The sequence below is a fragment of the Podarcis melisellensis genome (assembly GCF_964234715.1).
Source record: "Podarcis melisellensis genome assembly, chromosome: 7".
Classification (NCBI taxonomy): Eukaryota; Metazoa; Chordata; class Lepidosauria; order Squamata; family Lacertidae; genus Podarcis; species Podarcis melisellensis.
This window is the reverse complement of record NC_138539.1, coordinates 32,425,654-32,449,109: the sequence shown is the minus strand read 5'-3', so window position 1 is coordinate 32,449,109 and position 23,456 is coordinate 32,425,654. Positions and strand designations below refer to the sequence as shown.

General features: G+C 41.4%; 1 protein-coding gene across 2 annotated transcripts in view; it reads left to right on the top strand.

The window, feature by feature from the left end:
• The window catches only part of KCNB2 (potassium voltage-gated channel subfamily B member 2), a 239,838-nt gene that overhangs the window by 75,149 nt on the left and 141,233 nt on the right, over positions 1–23,456 (top strand). Inside the window, exons 1-2 of one of the 2 annotated variants that reach the window (XM_081919705.1) lie at positions 1,259–1,843; positions 10,311–10,992. In XM_081919705.1, the coding sequence (XP_081775831.1) occupies positions 10,414–10,992 (579 nt within the window). In that variant the 5' untranslated portion in view covers positions 1,259–1,843; positions 10,311–10,413. Of the gene's footprint in view, positions 1–1,258; positions 1,844–10,310; positions 10,993–23,456 lie in introns of those variants that run through there. The other variant, XM_081919706.1, reaches the window with a different exon arrangement.

Below are 23,456 nucleotides of genomic sequence, written 5' to 3'. Positions count from 1 at the left end.
CATCCAGGAAGCTCACTGGGCCAATTGCTGCCTCTCAGTTTAAACTACCTTACAGGATTGAGGTACATGGGAAGAGGGAGAACAGCAGCATTCTTACCATTTCACATGAAAGAAAAGAAAAAAAATTATGGGGTTAAACTCTGATGGTCCCTGCAGGATTGCCACAGTGATCTTAGTAAACCTAGCTTAACTGCATGTTCTCCTGTTACGTATGTTATTTATTATTACATTTAAATAATGCCTTTCCTCCAAGGAGCTAAAGGGGGACATACATAGGTTCCCATCCTGGCTTTTAGCCTTGGAACAACCCTGTGAGGCAGGTTGAACTGTGAGGCAGTGACTCACCCAAGGTCATTCTGTGAGCTTCATGGCTGAGCAAGGACTTGAAGCTGATCTCCCAGTTCACAGTCCAACAGCCAGGAATTGCCAGGCTTTTGCAAACTGAGGAAACTGCTGTGGGCACCACACACACACCACAATTAAGCACATACCACAACACTTTCTTCTTTCAAACTTAATTTCAGCAGGGGAGAAAGGGACTTCGTTGGCTAATGGATGGGCATCTGATTGGGTAGCCCTGCTCTAACCACTAAGAGAGACTGCCACTTTCTGTGTGGGTTGATAAACACACACACAATATATTTATTGAAAAGTTTACACACGGGAAAACAAAACATTTCCAGCCGCACATTGTGAGAAATACTGACAGCGACTCAGCTGCAAAACAAAATGTAAACAAAGCGGCCCCAACCGGAAAACAACAGAGAAGCGAAACCCGATGTGCTGGGTAGAGGCCTCTTCTTGACGACTGAAAGAAAGGTGAGGGCAAGACACGTGTCCACGTGCTTCAAAGCCCTTTCTCTTTCGGAGTACTTTACGCGTTTCAGGGCTGGCATGGGGTGGGGGGAGGCCTCCCGGGGCTGAACTCTGTTCATCAGAGATGGGGTAGCCCCCAGCCTCGGAACAATTCAAGGGGGCAGGGGCTGGGTACCGTTAGGTAACCTGGAGAAAACTAGGTACCTCCACCCCCACAGCTGCCCTCTGCCCCTGTCCAAAGCAAGTGAAATCAAGCTGGTGTCTGTCTTTGGGTGATTGGACCCCTTATGTTTGACGGGACGAAGGGGCGAGAGAGCCCTTTCCCCCTTGGGGATATCAATGTTGCACCCCAGAAGAGCAGATCGCGCTAACGTGTGCATGCACAGAGGGTGTGTGTATGAGAGAGAGCGAAAAAAGAGCGTGTCGGTTTCCCCACGCTGTGCTGAAACGGCCGCTGCTCCCTTTGCACGGCGCATCCACCCGCAGATACACACACACACACACACACAACGCTCAGGAGCGGCGGCGGCCACCAGCCGCCCCATCACATGCGAGCGAAGGGGAGATTACGGTGGGGCTGGAGGAGCAATTCCTTGGCTCCCTCCTCCTGCAATCCTCCAGCGCTCGCAGCACGGACGGACAGCGAGTGAACGAGCGAGGATGGCTTCCCCCTTGCTTTGCCTTCTCCAGCCTCCTCCTCCACCAGCACCAGCTCCTTTCCCTCCTCCTCCTTCTCCATCCCAGAGGAGATGGTGATTCGGAGTAAGGAATACAGAGCAAGGGGGGGAAATCATCAGCGAGGGGCAAGAGAGAGAGGGGGGAGAGAAACACACACACACACCCCTCCCGAACCAAAACAAACCCATCTCTCCCTCTCCCTCTCTCGCCTCTGCCACCGCGGATTGTCAACAGATCACTTGCAAAGGAAACCTGAGAGCAACCCCCTCTGGAAAGGCAGCAGGGGATTCCGGAGCCTTTGTGCTTTCCCTCGCCAGTGTTTATGCTGAGCGTGGTCTGTCTCAGGAAGGTAAGCGGGAAAGGGGAGGAGGGGGGTTCTTTTCTGCCTCATTGTGGAGTCTGGAAAGAAAAGAAAGCGAAGAAAAGACTCGCTCGTGAATCATCCTCGCTCCCGGTAGTGCCAGAGGAGGTTGGAGACTGACATATGGCTCCAAGTGGACTCGGAGGGCAGGGGAGATGCTTTTAAAAAATATTTGTAAGGAAGGGGGTGGGGTAGGGGGGCTCTCTTGGTTAATGAGCAGGAAAAGTGGTGGTTGTGGGGGGGTTTGGAGGCGGGGAAGAGGGAGGCTGTTTCCATGTACAGAAACGGGGTTGTTTTTTTTATGAATAACCCACATGCCTCCTGAATGACTGCTTGTGGATGGATGGATTGAAGCGATTTTGTAACGTAATGTGCACACTTGGACAAACTGTGGAGTGCATGTTCATTATGCTTCTTGAGCTGTCAAAAACAGGAGAGCAGCCCCTCGTAGAGGATCATACTGAGACACACATTGCACTCCCCCCCCCCCCATGGCTTGACTGGAGTAACCTGATGATAGCCTGAAAAGCCTGAATTTTAAAAAGACAGTTTGGCTGCTTCCTCCCCCGCCCCTTTAAACCAAGGTGGTTTTGAAAAAGTCGTAAAGGTGTTAAGTATATTCAAACACATAGTTGTACAGTTGTGTAGTGGAGGTTTTGTGAGTTGGGGCTTTTTTTAAAAAAGAGATGTACATGCTCACCTGTGCAGTGGGGCATCTTTTATATAAACAATATGAAAGCTGTCAAGCAGCTTGATATATTTAAACACTGGGTACAAGTAAGTCTGTGCATACAGCTTATGTACGTACTGTCCATATTTATAGTACCTCCTGGACTTCATTCAAATTAAGTTACATAATGATTAAGATAAAAATAAACAATGCATTTACAGTTTCTTGAATATTTTAACTTGCCACCCAAACTCCAGCTGCCACATCAGTGCTGAAATGAATGAATTTTGGCGGTTGCTTGTTTCCCCACCACCTCTGAAGGCAGCCCTTAACATTGCCAAGAGGCAGTCGGGTCACTTTGCAAACAAACAGCCATCAAGCCCTTACCACTAAGAGAAACAGATTTCAGTCAATAATCCTATCCTGTAATGCTGAAAAGCCGCCAGGGTCGGTTTAAAAGGAGGAGAATAGCAGCAGAGCTGGGCAGGCGCCTTAAGGGTGAGACCTGCTGGATACTCAAGAGAGCTTTGCTGCTAAAACAGGCAGACTTTGCTCAAGTTTGTCAGGCTCCTCTGACTTCCAGCTCAGCATCACGCAAAGCAAGGAGAAAAGGTCTGCCCTGAACTCCTGCTCAAAACATGGCACAATCTCTTGACCGTAGTTTGTTGATTGCTGACTTCAGAGACAGCAAAATCAAACCACACAATTAGCTAATGATGATTGTAAGGTTGGCGTGATTCTAACTCCCTGACTTTTTTTAAACTGACGAATATGGAAAAGATTTTTATCAGAACAGTGAGGTGTGCAGCCTGAGCATAGCTGGGGGGGGGGCACGAAGGGGCAGCTGCCCCCCCAATCAATAAAAATAAATATAAATACATAGCAAACTGAGGTTCTGCACCCCTAACAAAAGGCCTGTCCCCCAACAAAAATCCTGGCTACACCCATGGCATACAGCCCAAACATTATTATACCAAACGAATCCAATTTCTCCTTAAGCTGTTCCCTGCCTTCCTCATGCTGTCGCTTGTTTTCAGCAGCTTTATTCAGTGCGCTAAGGGCACCAGTCTTCCTCTATTTGATGGGGGTTGTTCTCGCGTACAGTACAACCTGAACTTTCTTCTGCCTTATTCTCCAAAAAGAAAGTTAAGTGTCTCGCCATCAACATGGGGGGGGGGGGTTGTGTGATGATGCTGTACAAGAGGGTTGCACCTCTAAGCATCTCTCCATTAGCTTAAGCATTTTAAACATCTTTTAGCTTGATGGTGCGTTCATGATGCCTGTGCATGCATTTATTTATGTTTGCACTGTTTTTAAAAGTTTAATTAACATCTTGCACTTGGAACTCAAAAGCAAGGAGGGAGAAACAAATTTAAAGGGACCTCTCCTTTGTTTCCAACTATGATTAAATAGCTTGTGCTTCCTGGTGTGTTACTTAATTTTCATACTCAGTTTCTTAGAGTGTGTCCATCCCCGGTGTAATAATATTTTACAAACTTTTTTAGCCAGGAACTATTCAGCATTCTACTTTATATTTTCTTCATTAGGAAAGAATACTTTAAAGATAGAGCTCACCATTACTTGAAGCCATTGCATCAGACAGAGGTTGTAGTTCTCTTTTGGATGTTAAGCTACAGATACCTTGAGAGATTTCTTAATAATGTATTCCTTATACCTAATAACATAGAAGATGCTTTGGATTAGGGACTTTTTAAAACAACACTATGCTCAGCAGACATGGCAGTGGCTCTCTCTAATGCATGTGCATGCATTAAAGCGTTGCGGTTTATGTATTTGTTATTACTTCCAAATATGATGCTTGTATTTGTGGTGTTTTGGCTTGGAATCTACATCACATGGCATCAACCCACATCTTTCAGGTCATGACACTTTGCCCTTGTCTTTAAAAGTCACAGAATTGAAAATAACCAGTTGATTCAGAAAGCCACATAGAGGTATTACTAGCTTGACTGAGTAGAACATCTGCAGCTTCAATGCTTAGAAATTTGAGTAGGAAAGATCTACCATAATACTTCAAAATTTGACTGTTATTAATCTCTTGTTCTCCCATGTGGGTTTGGCATCATAGCAGAATAAATATTAATTCTTCATGGCCAATGACATTTATCCTTCTAGTATGTGCTTGGCATGGTGAGATAACACCATTAAAACTTGTTGCATTTGTAGTGTAAATTATAGAAAACATCTTAGCTTGTTGCAGTACTCTGAATGGAAACAGTGTTCACTTTTGTTCTTGTTGCTGGTATCTACATCTACTTTATTGTATGTGCTGTCTATACAGGGCCTAAGAATACTGTAAGATAGTTTCTCATGAAAAAATAAAATTGGATCGGTGTTAAGGGTTCTTAAAAATAATATAGACAAATATACATCACTATATGTATGTGAATAGATATATAAAGACCTAAAACCTAGAATGATCAGTAAGTGTTTATAGAGCTTTTGTTTTCTTCCGTATACTGCTGTAAAAAGCCAACACCTATGTGTGTGTGCACATAATGATACACATTATATAAGAAAAGCGAATTTATTTAGCCACATGAATCCTTTTGTAGTCATAACAAAGAGGGTATAAGCATGCTTGATGGGATCCCAAGATTTTCAGAAGTGCAAACATCTTTGGAAGTACAGTAGACACCTAAGAAAGGGACTGAAAACAGTCCACCGAGGGTTAAGCATGCTCCGTGGGTAATATGCTGACGAACTATAGGGGGGAAATAGATAACTAGGCTGTGTGTATAATGGTGTATCCTGGAAAAAGACATAGATGGTTGGCCAGAAACCTAAATCCATACATTCCGCACTGAAACATTATCTTGCAGATTCCATTTATGGGTACAGTACTCATAATAAACAAATCAGCTCATCTGCACTTAATATATATTGGGCCAATTTAACATTGATTTACTATTACTAATAATAATGATTGCACAATAATATTTTTTCTGATATTTGGAAGACTGCAGTTGAAATGAAAAGTCCCTTGTGGGTATAGATATGATATGGTTTGCTGATGATAACTGGGCCGTTTTAAGCTTCTGAAACTTAATCACATTCCACATTTAAGAGCCAAGGGACTTAAAGGTCACTCTTAGACTAAACCTTCTTTCTCTGCTCTTGCTATTAAACCTGACAGGTACTTTCAAACTGCTGTATGCGGTGCTTGCCCATACACAGTTATGGAGTTGGGTAGTTAACTGGATGGCTGCAGAAAAGACGATGGATTCTGTGGGGTTGACGGTCTTCTAAACTGATGAGAAATGGTACAAGGGGACAGTCCGCTTACACAGATACCCCTCCTTTTTTTTTAGCACACATATTTTTTGTCAGGCTTGCTCAGGCCCCTTATGCCAAATCACTTCAAGCTTCCATTGGAAGAAAATAACATGTTTTATCACTTGTACACTTGCGTTTGAGTAGTGGGTTCAGGAAAATGTGCTCTGCTGCGTCATGAAGAGTGAAGCTTAGAGCAGGGATGGAGAACCCGTGGCTGTCCTAGGTGTTCTTGGACTACAACTTTACTAGCTAGGGCTGATAGGATTGGGGTCCAACAGCATCTAGGGGCCAAGTCCCCCAGCCTTGTCCTTGGGTCTTTATAATAACTTTATTGGAAAAGGATTTGAAGTGCAGCTGGCGTAAGTATAAAGTGAAGCAACACTTTTCAGTGCAAAGAAGAAAATGCATAAATAGTAGCATTGCAACTGGAAAAATAGTCAGGAGGAAGAGGAAAATGACCCAGGCAATAGCCTCAATGTGATGTATCCATTGTGGACCACACATCTTCCGCCTGTGCTGGTAGACTGACAAGCCAACCCTGTGTATACTTATTTAGAAGTAAGTGCCAGTACGTTTAGTGGAGCTTAGTTGTAAGTAAGAGTGCAAAGATTCTTTGCAAACAGAATATTAATACTCTGAGGAGAAAACTTGCACAGAAGACTTGTCACTGATGTATTAGTTTTGAATGAGCAGGTTGCTTTAAAAACTACAGAACATTTAATTTTACCCCCTACTCCATGTGCATCAGTTGTGGCTGTGCTCTGTCTCTAAAGTTTTGACATAAATTATATACATTTTTGACAAAGCAATTTTTAAATGCCATATTGGCCATATACAAGGGGCTCCTGCTCCGGCTAGCTCCACTCACCAACCAGCACAAAGTAATTGGGGAACTCTGGTAAAATCCTTTCCTCTGATTAGCACCAATACCAGTCAGTCACCAAAGAGTTCTCCCTACCCTTCCCTTCACTCTTCCACTTTCCTTATATGGGAAGCTTGGAGGGAAATGTTCCAATTTTTGTAACATTATCACCAGTGGTGGGTTTTTTTTTAATTTCCAACTCCCCAAAGTACTTCAGAGGTCCCTGCTTTGGTTCAAGGTACTTCAGAAAGATCCTGATTCATTTTGGACAGATTTGAAAATCTGTTCAAAGTTGGCTGCTTCAATTCTGGATTCATCCAAAGTCAGTGCACACCCCAATATAAGTCACCTTCTACAGTACAGTATGTACATGGTGCTGTTAGAATGAACAAGAATGAAAGGCCTGTGCCCCAAGGAGCTTACAATACAGTAACTTTGCCCTTAGTAATATTTAACACATTTGGCTCCAAAAAGTCAGATCTTCTATAATGTTTTATGTCAGCTGAGGGAGAAATAAGTAATGCTGAAGAGGGGTGTACTAGAAGCGATTTTTGGGAAGGTAGCCCACAGTTGTCAGATGAAAAGGCAAGTATTAGTAATGAGCTGTGACAAGGAACCAGTTAGCCAAGCAGCAAAAGATCATTCTAAAGCTTTACAAAGCATGACTCATTGTTATGACAGCATCTGAAACTAGATTGCAGTACATCAAATAAACTAAAAGTAGAAAGATGCCATAGGAGCCTTTACCGACAGAATGAGAAAATAATTTAAAATCTATAAACTCAAGGAAACGTATTTTCAAATTACACACAAGGGCAATCATAAATGAGAGAATGATCGGAGCAAGGATGAACATTCTTGCTGTTTTTGAGTCCTGTGACATTTATTTTCTCAAGTGATGTTGTCAAGGGTCAGGAATGAATGAGTGAAGATCAATATTATAGAATTATGTTCTCTGTATACTTAGGTGCTTTGGTTTGACAGATTTTCTGTTTGCCATAAAAGGTTGTCACAAATGAGTTTCATAGTGTAATGCAGAATACTAAAGGTGTGTACTGGTCTCAAGATTCAACTTGTATCTTTAATTTTGGAAAACAGACTGATCAGAGGTGTTCTGTGTCTTACTAATTTGACCCATTACTGGGGGCTCAATTATATCTGTTAAAAACCAAGTCCCCTCCCCTGTTCACTATAATATCTCTCTCTCTCTCTCTCTCTCTCTCTCTCTCTCTCTCTCTCTCTCTCTCTCTTGTGTGTGTGCTTTTCACACAAGTGGTTAAAATTTGCAGGGAGAGCAAATCTCTAGAATCTCTATAACCCCTGCCAAATTGTGAGCAAATACATTCAATGACTTTGATGCGGGACAACACATTTTCTGCCAGAATTGGATGCAACTAGGAGGCTTGGTCACCTTTCCTTGGGGGATGAAAGCTACCAAATTTCAGAATGTTAATGAATTGATATCCTGCAAGGGCAGACTTTACTGCTTTGGGTGGGTGCAATAGGGATCATAGAGGTAGGCGTGCCAAAAAGAGCATGGGTCCATGGTTCTCCAGAAAATATTGGGGTATGGGAAATATCACCAGCACCAGAAGTTTGGGGGGAAATAGTCTCTTATTCTGGGGGCATACAATGACTTGCATTGGGGTGAGGAGGTGGGGCGAAAGCATAATAGATCCCAGAGAAAGACTATTGTCAAAAAACGGCACCACCACCCCATAAGCACCCTGTTACCCCAAGGTTTGTTCATGGGAGGTGGACTTCTGCCAGCCAACATGGAATTTTGGAGATACTCTTCTCCCTAGAAGAAGGAAACCTCTCAATTTACTTGCTCAGGGGAAGGCATAGATCCACATAAAAAACAAACTCAATTTTAATCCCGAACCCAAATTCCACACCCAAATCACTGTTACAGGAGTGCCCTGGGGAAATAATTCAATGTGATTAAAACTAGATCTGTCCATCAAAATAGTACGCACACCACACACACCTCTCTCCCACATTCTCTTGAGCGCTATCCAGTGTGGTTTCATTTCTGTGTGGTAGAGTGGGGTGGGAGGGTTGGGAACAGTCATCTGGTTTTTTGGACAGCTGAGGCCACAGAGTAACTCATGTTCTGACTCAATATGTCCTATTAATGGAACGGTCCAACATGGGAACCTTCCCTGAATCACCCTGTTTTACCTTGCAATTCAGGGTAGATGCAGAGCTGATGGATAAATTCTTTAAAAAATGAAAAGCCAGAACCTTTGTGACTTATGACTTTGCAATTATTGCAGGTGATGATAAAGCTGCTAATGATATTTGTATTTGATGGCTCACTGCAAAGAAGATAAGTGAGTTTTGCAATATCGCTTTTTCCATCTGTTCTCACAAGTGCAAATAAATTATCTATTCTTCTGAAAAGAAATATAAGATAAATGTGATTTAAAGCAATTTCCTTGTCATTATTGATTAAGGGCAATCCGTGCTAGTCTTCAGAGGAATGGAATTTATTTCTTCACATAATGAAACAGAAAAGGCTTGTCATAGTAAAAGAAATATAATTATTACCTAATTTGTGTGTTTCAAAACAACTTGGCACTCTTTTGTGTGGACAAGTAAAATAATTTTGCCCAATGTTCTTTCAATTAACTGATATTAGCCAAACATTTGTAATAGGTGTGTATTTCAAAGACAAAAAACAAGGAATATCTGTGAGTTTATTCCTCAAATTTTATGCCTTCTGAAAAAGAAGAACTCCCAAATTAGCCATTTATACCACAAGAAGTTCACATTTTATGGGGACATGTGTGTGAGAGTGCACGCACGCAACACAAGAATGGGTCTTTTTTGCCTGGTGCCATCACTAAATATCTTTAGATCCCGGGCAAAAACAGTGCAAGGGGCTTTGTCAGTGCTATGCTCAGCAAAGCACCAAGCATAGGGTTTGCACCAAGCATAGGGTCTGCAGGGATTGACTGCATGTTCAGGTTCCCTGTGGGGGCCTTTGGGCAGCCAGTCCAGCTGGATTGAATTTGCTGCCCCCATCTAATGGTGGTGAGTTCAGCCCTGCTTTCTGCAGGGAATGGTGGTGCTATCAAGTTTCCCATGGGGAACTCAGTTGTGCAGTCAATGCATTTGCACACACGCGCACATGCATGCGCGCGCACACACACACACACAGAAGTTCCACAGAGCCATTGCAAACAAACAATTCACCAGAGGACTGTGTGGGAAGCTTTTGACTTTAGAAATACTGGTTTTAGTGGGTAGGGGAGAGTTGCAGAATTTTACCAGATTGCAGATTAGTTTCCCAACTAAATATGGTACAGTAGAGCTTAAATATCAATCCAGTAATGCAAACCTTGTAGTGGAAGGAGCACACCCACAGAACCTCATTCCTCATTAGTATTGGATTGATGAACCATGAAATTGAGAACTTCCAACTTGCCATTCATGATGTGTTCTCAGCTGGGGCTACTATAACATTCTACAGCGACCATAAAATTTATGTAGCATCTATAAGCACATAAGCATGCTACCAAAGGTGGAACCTCCTGTAAAACCTTCTGCCTTCATTGCAGCATTGTAAATTGCTACAATATTTTACAGTATCCTAAGCCATGGCTTTATTTTTCTTTCAGCTTCAGAAATGGAGGACCCTGTTTGAAGAGGACCCAACCTGACCCAACCTTACTTGTGCTTCTCCCCTAAAGACTCTGGCGTTGCTGCTGCTTCCTTGTCAGGATGGCCGAAAGGGCTCCTCCAGGGATAAACAAAAAATCTTCAAGGTCTACCCAGTCCCTTCCACCAGAACCAGTGGAAATAATCCGGAGCAAAGCATGTTCAAGGAGAGTCAAAATCAATGTAGGGGGGCTCAACCATGAAGTTCTATGGAGGACTTTAGATAGACTTCCACGAACACGCTTAGGGAAGCTTAGAGACTGCAATACAAATGAATGCTTACTAGAAGTGTGTGATGACTATAATCTCAGTGAGAATGAATATTTCTTTGATAGACACCCAGGTGCTTTCACCTCCATTTTGAATTTCTACAGGACGGGGAAGCTACACATGATGGAGGAAATGTGTGCCCTCTCTTTTGGCCAAGAGCTAGACTACTGGGGGATTGATGAGATATACTTAGAATCTTGTTGCCAGGCAAGATACCATCAGAAGAAAGAGCAAATGAATGAAGAGCTAAGGAGAGAGGCAGAGACACTGAGAGAAAGAGAAGGGGAAGAGTTTGACAATGCCTGCTGCCCAGAGAAAAGGAAAAAACTATGGGACTTGCTGGAGAAACCCAACTCATCAGTTGCTGCAAAGGTAAGATAATGGATGGTGGTTAAAGAGTCACCAAAAATGTTTAGAATATTTGCTTATGTTACATGTCTTGATAACATTCACAGAAAAATGTATGGTAACAATTTTAGGTGGGTTGTTTATTTTTAAGTAACAACCCTACAGCCTAATAGAGGCTTAGCTTGTGAGTTTTCCTGTTTTTTCATCTGTGGGAGAAATCCAAAGGACTGTGTGGTGAGTCCCATGTGCTCTGGTGTACTTTTGAGACTCTCTGTTCCAACTGATTTTCTCCATAATTTATGCCATGCTACCTCCTAAAGTTGGAGGACCTCAGGAAGTTTTCTTCCATGCAGTATAAGCAATTGTGATCTATTAAAGAAAAATAGGGGGATATTGCCTTATATGGGTCTATGGGGAACTGGATCCTGGTAGTATTCATTGGTCAAACTAATGCTCAGTGCTTGTGTGTGTTTGTGTGTGTTTTAGAAATACTGCAATCTTATGCACACTTATGCACACTGCGAGTAAATCCCACTTAACATATTAGGGCTTACTTCCACATAAATGTACATAACTTTACTTTGTCCTTTCTCATTTTTTTCCTTGGGTGCTGGGTGGAATGTAGGGTGCAGTTTATATAATTATGCATCACCAAGCTATTTCTGAGATATTAACAAAACAATCCTGTAGATCCCTATGCAGAAGTAAGTTCTGATGTCTGTGGGGCTTACTCCCGAATAAGTAGGTATAGGATTGCAGACTAATTGGCAAAGTGCCTTTGAAGAAATGGCAATTTTTGAAAATGAAGACTAACCATTTATTGTCAGAATGTAACTTTTGATTCCCACTACTCTTGACTAGAAGAATCGGGAATTTCTTTCTTTTCTTTTTTTCGTATTTGTCTCTCAGCTGCTAAGTTTGTCTCAGCTGCTAATTTTAAATTTCATACGCCTACGCATGAGCTAGCACCTATTTCCACCTAGGCTGCTTTTTGGAATGTCTTCTGCCAAACTGGCTTTAGTTAGTGGGTGCACTGCTTATATAATCTATGTGTGAAAGACATAAAAAATATATATAATCTATGTGTGAAAGACATAAATATATTATGGTTGATTTGTGTGTGGAAATAAAGAAAAACTGGATATTTTCATTTATGGGGAAGGTTTGAACATTAAATCTGAATGTTAGGATGGGGGACAATTTTTATCACTGTCTCCCATGGCTGCCAAAAATCCCAGGAGAGCAAGGGAGGGAGTGTAGTGGCAATGGTGAAATGAGCAAGAACTGCCTGTCCCACCTCACTCCTCCCAGCAGGAGCTTCCACTGGATCAAATGCCCTTTGATGAACAGAAGGGTAACTCAGGATCCAAGCCAATTCCTGAATCCACTCAAAGATTATTCATGTATTTGATGAAATTTTACTACAAAAAATGTTAGGGAATATGCCTAACAAAAGCTGCACAGTGCTGATTCTGATAGCAGTTCAAAATATTAAAGTAGACCTACAGGCTTTAATGGAGTCACCCTGCACTATATGAGTTCAGGCTTTTGTGTTTCTCTCAAATGGATAAGCCGCCATTCTGGCCCAAAAATATTTCCAAATCCTATTTCATGACTTAATTTAATTTATACATACGTAAGAAAGCACTCCTCACATTAGAATATATTATGGCTCTTCTTTAAAGCTCTTATGAATTGGACCCTCAAGCTCACATGCTGCCCCTCTAGTCCAGTAGTACAGTATCTCCATGCATCTGATTCCTAGTCTATTATCTGGAAGCAACAGGTGCCTGAGTTGTTTTTGTAGTGCGTGATCTGCCTGTGTTTGCTCTGTCTGTTCAAACAGAATTGCAACTGCCGCCTGCGCTGAGGCAGAATCCCAGCAGCAGTGTATCACTAACTAGCTGTGTGTTCAAGATCCCAGAGACCCGTCTGGAGGAGATGGGGCATGTCATTGAGCTGCCACATTGCATCCTTAGAGAGCATGGGATAGATCAGAAGCTTTCTGTGGCTCACTGATCCTCAACCTACTGGTGTCAGGTTTGCAGAATACAGCTGGCCTGCCTTCTGTCTCGGGAATTACTTTGGATTAAATAATCATTGTACGGAAAAGTACATGCTTTTATTTTTATACAACTTCATTGATGAATTCCAGTAGTGTCCATCTGCCAGTGAAATGGACCCTGTTGGTGGAATAGATTGTCTCTTCCCTTGGAGGACCTTATGGAGCAAATTTGCTGGATTCAGGGAGGTGGAAGGGGGAGAGAAGGAGAAGTCCCATTCTACTCATGTGTCATTGGACGTCACCCAGTATCACCATTCTTACTCTCATTTTGGGAAATTGTATGCAATAGAATTTTACTCAGAGTAAACCCACTGGAATTAATTGACCTATTAACTTCAATAGGTCTCCTCTGAGTAGGACTAGTGTTGGGTTCAAGCCATGAAATACAATCTACAGAGCAAAGTGGTTTTGACATTTGCAATATGTCTGCACCACAAATCACACAATTGTAGAATTGACAGGGGCCCCATGCTCATGTAGTGTAGCCCCCTGCTATGTACAAATCACAGCTAAATAATTTCTGACAGGTGGCCATCCAACCTCTGTTTACAAACCTTTGATGGAGAGTCCACCACCTTCTGAGGGAGTCTGTTCCATTGTCATAACAGCTCTTAAAGTGGGAATTGTAGTGAAGGATGCTAAGCGTATGCTGTCCATCCACACAGAACCACAGTTCTCAGTATTCCCTGTGAAGATGGAATGTCACTGAAAGCTGTTTAAGTCTAGAATGTAAACACAATCTTACAACTGTTTGAAAAAGTAGAAAGATGTTGGCTGGGAAGGTGCATTGGACTCCTCCTTACTGTCTAACTGGCTTACAGTGAAGGAAAACTGCACTGTGTTGTGCATACAATTTATGAGAGCTTGCACATATTCCCACACCTGCTGCTCAGTGTAATCTGAAAAGTGATATTAGGACTGATCTCTGGGATGTCACCAAAATTTTTGATCTGCTCCAATAATTCACTACTCAAAAAGATAGTGTGGTGGCTTGCACATCTAAAACAATCCTTTGCTACTGGAATGTTTATTTGATATTTATACACAAATTTATAAAAGCCCCACTTCAAGCAGCTTACAAAATAAAAATGAATCATAAACATAACAGTAATCCATCGTTAAAACACAGCTACCAGGCTTGGCAGGGGGTTTCCTGCTTGGCAGGGGGTTGGACTCGATGGCCCTTGGGGTCTCTTCCAAATCTATGATTCTATGATTCTAGGCTAAAAGCAGCAAAAAAGAGCAAGATCACAAATAGCCAAATTGAACTCTCAATAAACTACCGTAAATGAAACAACAACAAAAAATGGAAGCATGTTAAAGAGAAATATACTTGGCATCTCCAGGTAGGGTTTTGAGAGAGTTCTGTAAAACTGCTGTCAGACGGTGTACACAATACTAAGTAAGATGGACCAATAGTTTGATGCAGTATAAAACAGTTTCTCGTGCTATTCAATAAAATATAACATCCTCATGGGGTGAAGAGTTTCACATATGGATTTGGCACCTGCACAGAGAAGGTCCTCTTGTACGTAGCCACCAACCATGCCTCAGAAGGCACATGCAAGAGAGATAATTCTGAAACATTATCTTCTAAAGCACCATTAGGTTAGTCACATAGCTTTTCTAAAGCTCTTAATATCTTCAAGAATCACACCTGCCCCCCCCCTCCATATTTGGGCTTTGGCTGTGGTGAGGAGTAGAAGGAGCTGCCAATTTCGATTATCTCAGTTTCTCACTTATCCATTCTTAAATTCGGTTGATCACATTTTACAGCAATTTGTGATTTAAAAAAAATCTTGGAAATTCATAACTTCAATTTTGCAGAATTAGCAGGTCTAACAAGTAGAATAAGAGCAAGAAGAACAGGTATTTAAAGAGGGGTGGAAATGTTTTGTCGAGTATATTAAAAATAATTGTGCACAGTTAAAAATGCTAGCAGTATTAAAGTAATTCAACAGTATAACATTTTGAAATGATGTAAGATAGGGAAATTAAATTAGATGGATATATTAAAATATGCAGGAATGGTGGAAAAGTTAAATGAACCTTGGAAAGGGGAGGGAGGGAAGTCAATGAATGCAAGGTATAATAAAAGATGTTTAATTTAAAATGTGATATTTGATAATTTAATAAATTTAATAAAAATATTATTATTAAAAAAGAAAATGAATTAAAACAAAAAGAAATGGAATGTGATGCCTCTCAGTGTAGGCATGGGAGTCCTTAACACCAGATTCTATAAACTCCTTTTTCAAAAAAATAATAATGCATTTACAGGATGATTTAGAGATCTGCACATCATAGTACAAATGGCAGCATTTGACTGAATTGAAAATTCTTGACAGTTAGAGCGCTTGTAGAATATTTCCCCACAAATGACTCAGTTGCAAATCTCCACCCCCACCCCATTGGCCCAGTTAAGTGCATGTATTGTGCTTAAAATGGTGTACAACTTTTGGACGTGCATATTTTGAAATTACTGTTAAGTTTCCACCCCTTGATTACAATGCATATCTGTGGCTCAATGAGAGTAGCTGTTGATGAGAGATTAAAGTATATACTTCTCCCTTTAAAGTACTTTTAAACTGGAAGAGTTGGAAGGTATTGCTTCAATATGTCCTTCTCATTTGGAACATCTGCTCTATAAAACTCCACTTACTGGCTGCAAATTAAGGATTTCTCCCCTGGGAATAGCATCCTAATTTATTAGCTGCTAATCAATTAAAGAAAGTGTAATTACCCTTCACCCTTATTAAGACGCAGAAAGACTTCATGGTGTGTGTTGTTCATTTGCATAACCTGGTATTCACTGTATAGACATTGGTATGTGTAAAGGTTAGGGCCTCCAAAAGATTTGATTCAAGTCAACAACAAAGCAGTCGGGGCAGATTTAGGGCTGTGGGAGCAGTGTGCACACAATGGGCACTGAGCCAAGGGGCACCATCTCAGAGCCCTGTAAATTAGGTGCTGGGCTTTGGGAAGGAGGCATCAGGCTTTGGCAGGGTCCTAAAGTCCTCCCTTCTCCTTCCAAAAGCCTAGTTAGTGCTTTCCCAGCTTTGTGAAGGAGATACGAGGGCTCTAGGACCCTGCCTAGGCAGCTCCTTACCTTTGAGAAGGAAATGTGAGGGCTGGAGCTGGGATGTGTGTGCCAAATTTTGGCCTCACACAGGGTGCCATAGGCCCCAAGTCCCCAACTGATGCAGTACACGAGACAGCAGAGGGCCCATAGATCTAAGAATGGAATCATTGCCACTTGGGTGTGCAATATGCAGAGTATGCAAGGAAAGCAGACGCAGCTTATAAGGATTCTCTGTGTGCATGTTCTGCTTCTTCCAGGTCAGGGTAGCATTGAATGGTGCCATGCCCAAGGGCCTTCCAAATCCTGATGCCAGCACAGTAGCATACAGGGCTACCTTGGCAGCTCCCTTGAATTTAAAACCAACTGCTAAATTTATCCTCGGTCATTAAAATGTAATAATAAAAGTATCCTTTACTATCAGAAAGCAAAAATTTATGTGAGTTCACTGCTTTGCTCCACCGAAAGTATATTAAGAAATGCAATAGAATGTCAGTTCCTAATTGATTTTGTTTTTAAAAGCTTGTGCATGTGGACGAGTGAGTCAATTATTAAAATATTATTTACCTTCAGTGCTTTCTGAGGAAGGTATCGAGTAGCTAATGATTCAGCATTATATTTAGCTGGCACAATTATAGCTACAAAGAAGAAGAAGAGAGAAACCCAGTATTTGGACTATCCTACCTCAGTGGCATTTCAGTGCCTTGGTGAATTATACATAAGGCTTCTTTCTGGCTCACATCTAGAAGGATAGGCTACCTCCTTTACAATGGTATTGCTGAATATTCTGGAGACTGAATAAAACAAGGAAAGGACCCACTGAAAGGAACCTGTTAGTTGTTGACAGTTTTTCATAACTCAGATACTTTGTGAAGGTAACACCAGGGACAGGGAGCCAAACTCAGACAATCTATCAATGGTTTCTAACAGCTGTAGAAGTGAGGATTGCCAGTCATCAAAAGCACAAAGGAAAGGGATATTTCCTGTCATGCACTAGGAAGAGAAGACTGTTGGTTTGATCATGTTTTATGAATAGAGCTACAGGGAAGCTGTATTTTGGCTGTACTGGATAATATGGGCATGATTGTACATACTCCTAGGACAGGCCTCAACAGCCTGGATTGCTGTCTAAAACACAGCTGACCAACCATGTCTTCTGTGGTCTGCCAAGTGCTTGTCAGTCCAGCTTTCCCCCCTGTTTTTGCTAACCCAGCCCTGCAGTGGAAACTCAATGTCTATTAAGCTCCTGAATAATATTATATGTGGCTGTTGCAACAAGATGCTGCCACAATCTATTATCTTAAAGGAGAATAGACTGATTCATGGGGGATAAGTCTCTCGATGCCAGTTGACAATGATGGCTCTGTAGAACCTCCATGTTCAGAAGCAGTATGCTCTTGAATACCAGCTGCTGGAGCAACAGAAGGCTATTGCCCTCATATGTTCCCTGGGGTTTTTCCAGAGGCTGAGCACTGTGAGGAAATGGTATGCTAGACTAGACAGGTATGCTTTGATGCAACAGGGCTCTTCATCCTGACTTCTGTTATCCTATGGTGGCTTTGGTTATACGAGTCTCCCATCTTTACAACCAGTTCTTTTCCATCATAAGCCAGGATGGGATCCCAAATTGTGCTTGCTGAAGGCTGGCTGATATGGAGTGTCCTTGAAATAACTTCCTGGACTGTGGCAATTTTTTTTTATATTCAAGCATTCTGGAAAATTGTGTGGACACATAATTTGCACAGTGGTACAGTGGGTTAAGAACTTAATTCGTTCTTGAGGTAAGTTCTTAACCTGAAACTGTTCTTAACCTGAGCTACCACTGTATTTTCAAACTGTTAGTTAACTAAACTACCTATGCTTTTCTGGGCATCGCTGCAATTAGATTATTTTAGCCTCTTAACTCAATGATCTAACCAGGAAGACCTTATTTAGATAGTAATGTGTATGACTCCACTTACTTCAAAATGAGGGAAGCACTGTTTGGGGGGTCCTTCTACAGTGGTACCTTGGGTTACATATGCTTCAGGTTACAGACACTTCAGGTTACAGACTCCTCTAACCCAGAAATAGTACCTCAGGTTAAGAACTTTGCTTCAGGATGAGAACAGAAATCGCGTGGCGGCGCAGCAGCAGCAGGAGGTCCCATTAGCTAAAGTGGTACCTCAAGTTAAGAACAGTTTCAGGTTAAGAACGGACCTCCAGAATGAATTAAGTTCTTAACCAGAGGTGCCACTGTACTTATTTTACTGACGGGGATTATTAGTTTCCTGCCCTGATAGCACTACTTTTGCCAGAGTGTAAGAGACTGAAATGGGAGGTGACCTAGGAAGATCACTGTGTACACCATGAATGGGCTTTTCATTTCCAATATGTTACCTAAATAAACAAGCATGCCTTTTTCTTCTGCCTTTTATGGGGCAAGTTGTAATATGTCATTGCACATCATTCCAAGCAGCTAGTTATTCTCATGAGATTATTGTGAAACAGCTAAGAAATAAGATGCTGAAGGTGCTGAATAAAAATGAAGGTGGCATGTATATTGACCATGCTGCACTTGTCACAAACATAGATCTAGACATTGTCCCTATGATTGTAATCTACTTCCTAGGAACATAGTAAATCCATATGATGTCCCTGTGTGCTGGGTTTGGCATGCTGATCTCTGGCTTATCTGCATGATGATGTAATAGCACACTTAGGCAGACAAATCCCTAAAGGCTATGTGGCTGGATAGGTTTCTGTCTCTCTCTCCCTGTGTTGTTTATACCAGCTAGTGCATGACATTTATGAAATGAAGCTCCTATTCCATATGAGTATTTTGATAGGCAAACCATACTATTCCACATACCTCGCCACTGTGGCATATTAAAGCCTGGGCATGTGAGACTTGCACAGCTGTGGGAGAAAACAGCATCTTATCGGAAAGATCTGTTTGATTGGATAATGCCATCTGTTCCTTAGGCAGAGTGCTGCTCTCACGCAAGCCCAATTGAAGTGAATGGAGGTTGTGCAGGGCCAATGCTTTAGTGAACCGCATCCAGACAGATGATAATTATGTCACTGTGGGCTGCACATTATTGATTTTTAAAGGCCAGATAACACCTTCTAGAAGCTAAAAGAGCTTATTTAGTTTACTTTAGCTAGGAATCTGGCCATTGATTTATAAATGGGCCCCTTAACTGAAAATATTTGGTTGGAGAATAATCTGCATTCCCTATTGGATGTGATTTATGCATGCGTCCATTTTACCTGTAATAGAAAATTTTTGCTTAAGGCATGAAGTTAGCTGTTAAGAATTGGCCTTAAAAAGTAGATAACGGTACCAGGATGAAATATATATAGTGAAGAAAAGCCACGCGTTGTTTTGATGTATTTGTTTCATTGGGCCAAGGATGGCCAACCTGTTCTGTGTGGAGACTGAACCCTTTCCATCCTAGAAAGTCAGGGGACAGAACCCACCACAATGACCTATCACAACCCTCACATTCTCTACCACCACCAGTAGCAGCTGGGTGATAAAACAGGCATGTGGCTATAGAGTGAGTTCTAGTTGTTTCCTGAAAGTTGGTCAGTTTCAACCAGGGGTGCCAAATTGAATAAAATACTGGGCAGGAACAGGTAAGCCCTACCCCACATAATCAGTCACATGGTGTGCATGCACACCATTTGAATGGCAATACCCATCAATTTGTGGGGTGGGCTGGGCTGGGCCCCTCAAACATTTTGTGGTTCCTAGGAGTTGGCTCCTATGGTTTCGACTATCTGGGATATAATGCCTGATCTAAGGCAGTATCTTAGACAGGAACATCTTCAAAAATGGAAATAGTTTGCCCAATCTGAGCTTGAATTGAAATGTTTTGGTTCTAACAAATCTCCAATAACTGTCAAGAGTGAAATGCTGATTCCACGGAAGTTAATAAAAATTGTGTTGCTGACCCTGTTCAAACAAGGAATTGTATGCAGTGTGTATTTACTCAGTAGTGCTTGACAAAAATGGCATTGCCTTCACTAAGATAATACCCAAACTCTTTGACGCCACTTGCCTAAAACCTGTGTGGATTATCTAAGCTTTTCTGTTCTTTCCTGTGTGAAGAAAACTAAAGAACAGTCTAAGCATAGCAAAATTCTGCACAAAATGTTTCTTAGAAGCAATTTTCCCTCCATCCTGAGTTGTATTGAATTTCATTGCAAGGCACTGGGGAGGACACTGCCACTCAGAATTCCATGTTTTAATTTCTTTCATTGCAACCCAATTGATGCAACCACAAAGGTTTGATGATGCTTAAAATAGCAGAAGTAAAGGACACACCAGACCTAGCCCAAGGTCAGCCGAGTAACAATAACACAGTTCCGGATGTCAACAATCAAATCCTGGATACTCTTTTGGTAGAGAGCTGACATTCTTTGCATTATTACCATGCTCACTTTAACTCATCATTGGTTCATGTAATATTATTCAAGGCAGTATTTTCACTGAACTGAAATGACAAATGTAAGATTATGGGTAGAAATGTGGGGGGGTTCTGCTCTGACCCTTTCCTATGAATAATTTTGGACTTTAAAGTCAAGCAAAGAAGACTGGGCTTGCACCATTACAAATAAAGTTGATCTATAGGAACAGGCTCTTTGAGGTGAAATTCTAGACAGATTTGTTGCACAGCATTATAATCTCATCATTAAGTTTGCTTAATTAAATTTATTAGGTTGATCAATCAGCCTTGCTTTAGTGACATGTCTGGTTCTCCTGGAGAAAATGATTCTAACTCACTTAAAATGATGGCTCAATGTTACAATGAAAAAGTCAATAAACTACAAACAATGACTGCACACAGAAGACATCTGTATTATATTAGAACATAGCCCCTGACCTTCTCCTAAAATTGAGTTAGCCATTTCAGTGTCTCCGATCTAGAGAACTGGCTCAGTGGGACTTGGGACTGCATTTTCTAAATTGCATATGGTAGACACACATGCAGTCAGCAAATTGCTTCAAGATAAAGCGGTTTATGACATGAAATAGGTACTTGCTGTGCCAAAGTGGAAAGTCTAAAGTTCCACTGGGCATGCATAAGTCTTTGGGTATTTCTAAAGTAATTATCTAAATCTGTGAACTTTGTTCTTGTTGCTCTTGCTGTTATTTTATTTTAGTAGAATTGTTATTTACTTGTTATTTGAAGGTCTCTAGGTGACTTACCACACAGTTAAAAACACAAAGAACTATGTTATAAATGTACAGATCGTTCCCTGAGTTGGTGAGGCAAATTTGACAACAAGAATACACCAAGCCTTTAGGGTCATTGGCCCTGTCCTGTGGAATACAGTGGTACCTCAGGTTACATATGCTTCAGGTTACATACGTGTCAGGGAACTGCCATCAGTGCCGGAGGGAGAGAGCAAGCTCCAGAGGGATTCCAGAGAGCGTCCTGGGATGGGGAGAGGCAGCCCATCTTCTGGGGAAGAGAATCAGCGTAGCACCAGTGGAGAAGGGGGGCAGATGGGGGAATCGGCGAGGCGGTCCCATGACTCCTTGCCGGGGACCAGCGGGGAGAGTAAGGGTCCTCTGCTGCCTACGCCCTCCTTGCGCAGAAGGCTTCCGCGCAGGGAGAGTAGGAGGAGACTAGGCGTCAAAGAGCTTCTTTGCTAGAAGAAGTTTAAGAAACACCCACTGACGGATTCTGCCAACGATTGAGACAGACACGGGTGAGTGGCTGTCCAGACAGAAAAGGTTCAGTCAGGCAACCCAGCCAGGTGTTGGCACTGGCTTACGCATGAGCAACCCCTAGAACCATTACAATACGCTTCAGGTTACAGACTCCACTAACCCAGAAATATTACCTTGGGTTAAGAACTTTGCTTCAGGATGAGAACAGAAATCGTGCTTTGGCGGCGCGGTGGCAGCAGGAGGCCCCATTAGTTAAAGTGGTTTTTCAGGTTAAGAACAGTTTCAGGTTAAGAACAGACCTCCAGAAAGAATTAAGTTCTTAACTCGAGGTACCACTGTACTCTACAAATAGAGATTCAGTAGGTGCCTTCTGGGCCAACTTTTATGTCTGCTGAAAACATTTCTATTCTGCCAGGCCTATGTAAGGCAATTAAGAGCACATCTCCCACCATGGTCTTTTGATGTTTGTTTTTAATTTCTTTTTCTTTTTAACTTGTTATAATTTTATTGTTTGGTTTTAGGTTTTTGTATTGTTGTAAACCACTGTGATATATCTTTATGATGCAGCAGTATATAAATATTTGTATATATAAATAAATAAGAAGAAAATAATAAATACCGTATTTATTTATAATAAATAGGTCAGCTTGGACAGCCTGCTTAACTATTTTTTTTAAATAATTTTTATTAACAGGCCAATCACATCACATTATCCAAATCACATTAGTTCCAAATTATACAGCCAAATTTTAAATTTTGTTGGGGGTACCCATATATCTGCTTAACTAACCAAATTCGAAATTGTAGTACCTTGCCACCAACCCTGATAACGTTCTTGATAAATCAATCAGTTTGATTGAATTATTAATCAAAATTTTAATTTTACTCAAAACCCAAAGCAAGTTATGGTTTGTGCTGGTGTCACCAAGGACTATGCATCTGCGCACAAGAGCTTTTAACACAAGGCAGCAAAGCATTCATCATTCAGATAATAAAACAAATTTGTATTATCTCCTCTAACATCCTGCGAAAATGCCTTTTGAATTTGCAGACAGAGAGAATGAAAAACTAGGCAATGGGTTTGGTAAATGCTGACATGAACCAGAATTTATGAATTTGCTTTGCAAAAGACTTCAGACTTTGGAACTAGTAACGGAAGCTCTGGTAGATCCCTGTTATTTATAGCACGCCTTTTCAAAGGACTTAGCAGAGACATATGAAGCAGAGATTTTGCTAGTCATGTTTTGTTTACTAAACCTGCTAGATGCCCAGTAGCAAATGTAGCTACCAAGATGTAGCACAAAATTGGTTCCATTTGCATTTTAATGTGAAACTCTCTAATTCACACTTCCCAGAATGAATGTACAAACTGAAACACACCTATCCTATGAAATTCACACATCTCCAAATTTTGTGATCCAGTTCTCCAATCAAAACATGTGTACAAAACTGTGTTTATTAGGAAGAAATGTGATTTAAGATGCATGTATTATTGAAAATAGCATACACAAATGCATTACAGTAAGGACAATGTCTTGCAAAAATGTGTACCGTATATTGGGTGAACCTGCCTACGGAAACATGTATATTAGGAGATTTGTGCACTAAAATGTGTGGGTATTTGTGAGGACTTGTTTTGGGTTGTTTTTTTTAAAGATAAACTGCTGTGGAAATGTGAG